Raw genomic sequence first — 8,409 nt, 5'->3', positions numbered from 1 at the left:
TGCTAAAATACCAGTGGTAGAAAAAAGAAACCTGTTCATACTGTCATCAAAGGCATTTGCAGTTGTTACAGTGATGGAGTACATTCACTGTTATAATTTAAGCACAAAAACGAGGTCAGGGATACCATGTTACACACTACGCACAACATTGTGTGTAATAATATACACATTGGCTCTAATACTAGCACAGGGCAGTATTACTACAATACTAGTAGTGCAGAGGGAAGACGTGTGCTATATGCAGCATGAGCAATAATTCTGTCATAATTGCGTCCAACACCAAAGTAAAGACCAGCCTCCTCTGGGATATTAAATTGTAAAATTTTGTCACCATGACAATGTAACATTATAACACTATAACCCTAAAAATACTGAATTTTAGCACGAGTTTACAGCTTTAGAATTCGAATGAGTTTAAACAGATACTTTAATGCAAGTACTTTTATAAAGCTTCACATTTCACCAAAAACTAGCCTCACTCACTTCCATTGTAAGTGTGACCTAGATCTTGGCTTTTTTTGTGATCAACATTATGCCACAAGTGCTGTGGATTGAGCTTAATTTGTATTGAACCCAGATATTCCTTGAAGGGATAGTCATCATTTACTCACCCTCAAGTTCTTCCAAACATGTATGAATTTCTTTCTTCTGCTGAACAAAAAAGAAGATATTTTGAAGAATGTAACCAAACCAAACACATCGACATATTATAGAAATCAATGGGGACCAGAAGCTGTTCGGTTACCCATATTATTCAAAATATCTTCTTTTGTGTGACAGAATTTTTGTAATGATGACATAATTGTCGTTTTTGGGCGAACTATCCCTTTAAAGTACTGATTTCATGCTCACTTCATTTAATGTACCCATGTTGATTCTATTGTACCAAATTCATAAAGACACTAAAATCTGGAGAAAACACACAGAGGGGGTGAGAGAAAAACAGATGCTCATCCCTGCAGGAGAGAATAAGATCCCTCCTTGTTTCCACTAGGGATTTTAGGGGGGAAATAACATGGCAACATCGCCTCTCAGTCACCTTCTTTTCCTCCAAAAAAGACAATACATTTAAAACATTGAACGTTTTTTTAATTAAACACCAAAAGGAAAAATGAACTCGGATTTTGGTCTGGTAGAGTTTTTTTTAACCGTGTGATCAACACTGGTCACTTTCCAGAATGTCTGCATGTTCTTCCCAGAACTGATCTCCAATGATATCACAGGAATGACTTGTAACCTTCTTTCTGGTCCGTGTTACAGAAACTTCTGTCTCTTCTTCATCTAGTCGCTTGATCTGTTTAGTTGCAGTTTCAGTCACCTGAAGGAAAGTGTTTGAGAAAGTAAATAATTAGAAATTTCATTTTAAAATATTAGAGAATTAAAAAAAACACACATTTACCTTACCTTTTCCCATATTAAAGTTGTGCCTTTTTTGTGCAGTGAGGATTCATTATTGTAATTGATACTGAACTCAGAAAACAAGATCTCGTTCTTATCCGCTGCTTGTGTTCCCTGTGTGTGGGAAAAATGATGCATATTTTAAGTTTAAGTAAATTACACTACAGCTATAGAATGTGAATAAGCAAAATAATTGTACTGGAATTAGGTATGTTTAACTAAACTCAAATGGAAAGAATTAGTAGCACTTTATTTTACATGTTCCCCATGTACATACTATGTACTTATTAACGTAATTGTAATAACTGGGTAATAAGTATGTACTAACCCTGAACCTTATCTGAACCCATGTAGTTACCTTATATTAACCAGTACTTTCTTAGGGGAGTACAAACTAAGTACACATACTGTAAAATAAAGTGTAACCACAAAGAAAAAATCCAATAGGGGATATGTATTAAATTAGAATTAAACATTGCAAGATTATGTATCTGGGGAAAAGTGCCTACTGGATAATATTCCTAAAAGAGATTGTGACTAGACCTAGTCAGACGTTTATATTGTTCCTTGCACTTTAGTGTCAAGCATCCTTCAAATCTATATTATAAATCATATAGAAAAATATTGAGAACATAAATATTTGAGAATACTTTGAGTTTATCTTCAGCCTGTGTTGTGGTCAGTCCTCCTTTCTGCACCAGCGTCCAAAACGCAGTGTTGTACAAATTGTTAATGTGACCTGAGAAGATACAACACATGTCAAAAGAGTGAGGGTTCTGAAACGATTCCAAATCCATTTCTAGTTACATTTTCTAAAATCTATATTTTATGCATCATCAAAGCAAAAAATAACAATGTGAGATATCACGTGTGCATTTAATGGGATAGTTCATCCAAAAACAGGGCTCAAGTTTTGAACTGAGTTCAGAGTGAGATTTTGGCGACAGCAGCAGGGATCTGAAAAATGTGTATAAATCAATAAAAAAAATTTTTTTTTAAATTTAATTCAACATTTGAATTAAATTAAATTATTGAATTTCAGAATTTACTGTGTTGTAAATATAAATTATTCTGAAGCAATAGTCTCACCAGTGTTCAATCAGCTTTGACATATTTAAATCTGCATATCTTCGATATTTTTACCTTTTATGAAGGGCATTTTTCCCCATAATCATATTAAATATAGGCTATGCTTCAGCTTTCATTTTATATTCTTAAATTTGATCTATAAATTAAATTAGAATAAGACACTATAGGGCTGTTGCCAATCAAATTAAATAATTTACACTGAAAAATGTTATTAGATTGTTTTAAATATTTTTGAATATACAAATAAGAAATGTTGGAACGAAAACATTAAACTAAACCACCAGTAGGTGGCAGAATGTAAACGTTGTTGTTGTTGCGGGAATATCTAAATCTTACCCGGATACAGCAATGCTATTTTCTGATTGGCTGTTCGGTAGCTTTATTTTTTATTTGAATGGCTGGTGCGTGGCAGGGCCTTCAGAACTCTTTGTGGAACTCACTTGATTCCTGTTAATAGCGACGCAACTTGGTTGGCATTATCCTGGAAATTTCTCTGCGTGAGAAATACAAGGTGTGAGCGTGTGAGCGTGTGAACGGGTTGAGTGTCTCGCACCCAATGAAGAGGAAGAGATTTCAAAGAATGTGGTTAACAAAACAGTTTCTGTTCCCCATTGACTTCTATAGTATTTTTTTTCACACTATGGAAGTCAATGGGGATCAGCAACGGTTTGCTTACCCACATACCCAAAATATCTACTTCTGTATTCAACAGAGCAAAGAAACTCATACAGAGCAACTGGATGGTGAATAAATGATGACATTTTCATTTTTTGGGTGAACTATCCCTTTAATGCCCCATCACAAGCAAGTAAGTTATTACCATATTCTCACAAAGTTGTCATGAAATAAAGTTGTATTTATTGTCTGTTTGCAAAGTCAAAATGCAAATAATGGCCCAGATCGCTCTACTTCATCTTATTGTACCCTTTTGTTACGGTCAACCCAAACGTACTACAAAATACATTAACTTACAATCTGCCTGTCTCCAGCTTAGATAGTCTCTAAGGTTACGGTTGTTAGGATACAGCACCACCCTGCCATCAAAGCTGGGCGGGTACAACAGCGGCTGCTGTCCGAAATACTCCTTCCAATAGAAAACAAAGCTGGAGGAAAACTGGGAAGACACATGGGTCATCAGTTTACTGTAGAGAGAAAAAGAAAACATTTAATGAGCGAGTTTCAGGGTCCGGAGAGTGTGTTAGGGGTCAATGGAAATGTTTATAATAAAAAAAAGAAAAAAGTGTAATTGTTTTTAAATAAATAAATAATAAGATTAGAATAAAAATAGATTAAAATACAAAATGTATGTAAATTAATAAAAACAGAATTGTGAGTAAAAAAATTAATAAATGTATTAAAATAAATAAATAAAGATAAGATAAACAATAAATAATACACAGTACAGTACTGAAGCATGGAAGCTTATTTTCGCCACTAAACAAAAAAATAAAAAAGGATTTGCATGATATAAAGTTGCAAATGCATGTCAAAAAGTCAGAATTATGAGATATGAAACCGTAATTGTGAGAAAAAAAGTCAGAATTGTGAGATAGAAACTCACAAATGCAGTTCTGACATTATAACTCACAATCGCGACTTTAAATCGTGCAATTGTGAGGAAAAAAAGTCAGATACAAAAAAGAGAAAAGGTTGTAATTATCTTTTAAATCGTTTTATTCTGTGGCGGAAACAAGCTTCAATACCGAGTAGAAAAGCAAACTAAATATTTCACACATTTATAATATTTATTTTTCACAATATAAGTTTAGTCTTTATACATAAAAAATATGTATAGCTGCCTTTTAAATTTTAGTATGGGTTCATTTGCATAAAAATGATCATATATGGGGGATTGGGGGTCCGTGGCATCTAAAGGATTGAAAACCCCTGTCCTAGACAGTAGGGGTGTAACGGTACACGTATTCGTACCGAATTAACCGTTTCGGTACAGGGCTTTCGGTTCGGTGCACGCGTGTTTATGATATATATATATATATATATATATATATATATATATATATATATATATATATATATATATATATATATATATATATATATATATATATATATATATATATATTTCAACAACGAATTGGAGAAAAAAACTATTTTATAATAATACATTTTATTTGTAACGCACTTTACATTAAACAAAATCTCAAAGTGCTACAGGGACTTTCTTTATAAATTTTTTTAATAAAAATAAATAAAACTGAAAAATTAAAGTAACAAATCAATAAAAAGCTCTGCTAAAAAGGTGGGTTTCAAGACCACGTTTAAAAGCATCTACAGTCTGTGGGATCCGCAAGTGGTCAGGGAGGGCATTCCACAGACTGGGGGCAGCTGAGCAGAAGGCCCGATCTTATAATTAGATTTAGAAGTTATTGCAAAAACTGCCTTATGTGAAGTTTACATGTTTGCGTACTGTGTCATTTGAGTCTTGATTATCAATACTAAATATAAATAGCAACTGAATTTAGGCTAATAGATTGGGCTCTGTTGTTAACCTTTAATATTAATGTGCAAGTAAGGGCTCCTTATATAATTTACAATCTTCAATACATTTTTTGTTATAATTTAATGAATTTAAGGACAGACACTTTTTTTTCAGTAAACCACTGTTTAATAAAAATAAATAAAAAGCAATTTTGTAAAACTGCTGTACCGAACCGTCAGTTTTGTGTACCGTTACTTACACCCCTACTAGACAGCATAATCCTTGACAACCACTGCGGTGTTTGACATCAAGATGGTTTTGAAATGCATTGCACAGTTTGCAAGTTTATCTACGGCACTGTGTGGGCATACCTGGCCCTTCTTTTGAACCAGGTGGTTGATTTTTTGAACACAAAGCTGAACTCGTCACTCTGTCCATAGGCTATAGTGATGTCCTCCAGCTCCTCCATGACCGACCGGGCACTGCGGCTCATCAAACCCAAAGCTCTGTCATCATTGGGTTTCATGAAGTTGTGCTGATCAGAAAACCTGCAAACAAAGGCATCATGTTGGAAACTACATACACGTAGTGATGGGCAGACCGAGGCTTCGTGAAGCACTGAAGCAGTTGAAGCAAATGTGTCATATTGTTTCGAAGCTTCGAATCAATCTGACACCTGTCTCTACGGCGCCATCTAGTGGTCATTTCCATGTGTTGATCTGAAATACCTTGACAATGATCCATGTAAAAACAATTGTTTTTAACATCTGTCTGACAACTACATGATCTTGGTTTTGTAACCTGTAGCCTCGTCATTGTAAAGAACTATATATATTTTGTTTGTTATACAAAATGAACATTAATAAAATAAATAAAGCCACAATGTGTCACATTTGTCACAAAACATTTTTATTCAAAAATATGAATTGCTCTGCTGTTGAAGGACTCAGCTGACTTCTTTTTTTACATAATTTCTCCAGCCTTTGAAAAAATCCTCTCACAAGGGACATTTGTTGCTGGCATGCACAAATATTTTTGGATGATGTAAATACATGGATGATGTATTGTTGCAGAAGGCTAGCTGCCTATCACAATACACACATCTCACTTTATTTGGTGCTTCCAAATGGAAATGCTCCCACACCACAGATGTACGGCATCTCTTGCGTGCAGCCTCCATTTTATATATTCTATTAATATATCTATCTATATATCACCTATCTATATCTATATAATTCTATATATCTAACTTATGCTGTGCTATCTATCTGTCACTATCTAACTTAGCCTATATGAATGTGTCACTATATCTATCCTAACTATATGTCACTGTCTATACCTATCAGTCAATAGCCTATATCTTATTTAAATCTAGCCTAAATATAACTAACCAAAGCGCACTATAAATCTCACTGCTATCACAAAATCACCGCTATCACAAAATCACTCTCCTCTCACAAAAACCCACGAGGTGAAGATGGATTTACTTCACTTTTAAACTGTGGTGAATTAGGTTTACAGATGTGTGACTGTGTGGCTTGTTCCCGCCCCCTTTAATCAACGCAGTTTCGGAAGGCGCCACCTGATGAAACACTTTGAAGCTTCATTTAGCCATAGTCACGTGACATGGGTGTTTCGAATCACAGTTCGGAGCAGTGTTTCGAAACATCTGCGCTTCGGGATCTCGGCAAAGCCCCGAAACGTCTGTTTCGCGTCTGCCATCCCTACATACACGTTGTAACATTAATGTTGTACCTGTGCCCAGGCGCGCAGATGGCACTAGGGACGGGGGGGACATGACCCCCCCAGATTCATAGTGACCCGATCCGTCCCCCGTCCTCACTATCCCTACGATGGGGCAGTCGCAGGGTGACACACAATAATAATCTACATGGGTCACTATTACTTTGTACCCACGTTCTCACTACACGCTGTTCTGTTGTCAATAAACACACAATGCCACCGGCGTTTTCACTCTCTCTCTCTCTCTCTCTCTAAACAGTTATAGAAATGTAGAAATTAAAGCTAAAGCTCCAATCTCCTCCCCAAAATCCCGAAAAAAGTCTGTTAGTGCCTCAGTAGCAGGAAATCATGTTTTTTTATTGTACGGAGCAACGAAGGATATAGATTCTTAAATGATGGGCTAGGATGAAAAAAAAATCTTAATATGTCCTACATCATTTGAAAGATATTTCTAATCTGTAAATTGCAACAAACTCGTAATTAACACTTAAATTTCAAATTTTTTGTTATTCTTAGATGGAAATTCTCATACTCCGTATACATACTTATTTGTATTTATGTAAATATGTTGTTGTTGTTGTTATTTTTTATTATTTATTTTCTTTTTTGCACATAGGTTATTTGCTTTTTTGTTCATAATGATAGACTTTGTATGTTGAGATAAGCAAATGTTTAAATAAAACATACTTTGCTGAAGACAAATTAAGTTTTGGTGGGTGATTGGCATACTAGTCAAATAACAGTCTGATCATGCATTGCTAGTGGTGATCAGGTAGGCCTTTGTTTGCCTTTGTTCATTGTTGTTTATCCATGATTTCAAATAAGAATCCCCCAAATTACGCAAAGTAACTACTTGAGCACTAGTTAAAGCCCAAATTACGCCAAATAACAAATTGAGTTTAAATAATTTGCTGACAGCTTGGTCCCCCCCTGTTAAAAACTCCTATCTGCGCCCCAGCCTATGCATTAGAATCACTTACTTGTGGAAGTTGCGTCCATCTAGCCGAACCACAATGTAGCAGTTTCTCAAACATGTGTCGTCAAGCTCAAAGTTTCTCACGTATTCAAATTTGCTTTTAGCCATGACAGATGATGTGCTGAATTTAAGACTTGAGAGTGTCTTGCGCTTTATAAGCCCTCCAAAGTTCACCGATAACAGTCTCCGCATAAGGATATCAGAGATGCGAGTTATTAAATAACTTTAACTTTAATAATGTTGTTAATTCTGAATATTTGTGAGGGTTAACTGGTTAGCTGACATCCAGAAAGCGCATTTTTAACATTCATGTCTCAGGAAGAAGTGATTATCGGTATTAGTCTTAAATCTTAAAACGCGTTGTATTATTAAATAATATGTAACGTTATATTGTTTACACAATATTTATTTCTTAACCGGAATAATGTTGTGTCAAAACTCACATGTAAGTGAGCGGTCATTGTATTGGTACGTCACCTTAAACAGTCCCTCAAAATACACTTCTGAAAATTGTGTTCCGCCACATAGTCTACGAAACATCAGCTGATCAGATTTAATTGAAAACTAAAGGCTTGCATCTTATACACAATTACATTAATGTACATTTTAAATGTAATGTAACTAGATGTTTTGTTGGTATTTTTGAATGAGAGTTAAAATATCACACACACAAATGTGCAGCACCTAATAGCATCCAGTGTGCAGTTCCTTTTCCCCACCTTCAATAGGCTATAATCATAAATATGCTGCAAAGAAATGAATG

The 8,409-nt window shown here is 34.9% G+C and overlaps 1 protein-coding gene across 1 annotated transcript; it reads right to left on the bottom strand.

The window, feature by feature from the left end:
* Window positions 1-1,070: 1,070 nt before the first annotated feature.
* thg1l (tRNA-histidine guanylyltransferase 1-like) lies at window positions 1,071-8,145 on the bottom strand. Its single transcript, XM_079838296.1, has 6 exons — window positions 7,651-8,145; window positions 5,299-5,475; window positions 3,460-3,629; window positions 2,049-2,137; window positions 1,405-1,512; window positions 1,071-1,318 (listed from the first exon to the last, which is right to left on the bottom strand). Exons 1-6 carry the CDS (start codon window positions 7,836-7,838, stop codon window positions 1,157-1,159), a joined length of 894 nt encoding a protein of 297 aa, XP_079694422.1. The 5' UTR covers window positions 7,839-8,145; the 3' UTR covers window positions 1,071-1,156.
* Window positions 8,146-8,409: the final 264 nt, after the last annotated feature.

This window comes from Gobio gobio (assembly GCF_949357685.1).
Source record: "Gobio gobio genome assembly, chromosome: 16".
Lineage (NCBI taxonomy): Eukaryota > Metazoa > Chordata > Actinopteri > Cypriniformes > Gobionidae > Gobio > Gobio gobio.
The sequence above is the reverse complement of the archived record's forward strand: the minus strand, read 5'-3'. Positions and strand labels throughout refer to the sequence as shown.

Bases quoted from the DNA above. Each gene is read 5' to 3' on its own strand.
- thg1l (XM_079838296.1), bottom strand. From the start codon at position 7,838: ATGCGGAGACTGTTATCGGTGAACTTTGGAGGGCTTATAAAGCGCAAG. The intron at 5,476-7,650 runs GTAAGTGATTCT...CTTTGTTTGCAG, and splicing joins GATGGACGCAACTTCCACAA to GTTTTCTGATCAGCACAACT. The intron at 3,630-5,298 runs GTATGCCCACAC...TTCTCTCTACAG, and splicing joins TGGTTCAAAAGAAGGGCCAG to TAAACTGATGACCCATGTGT.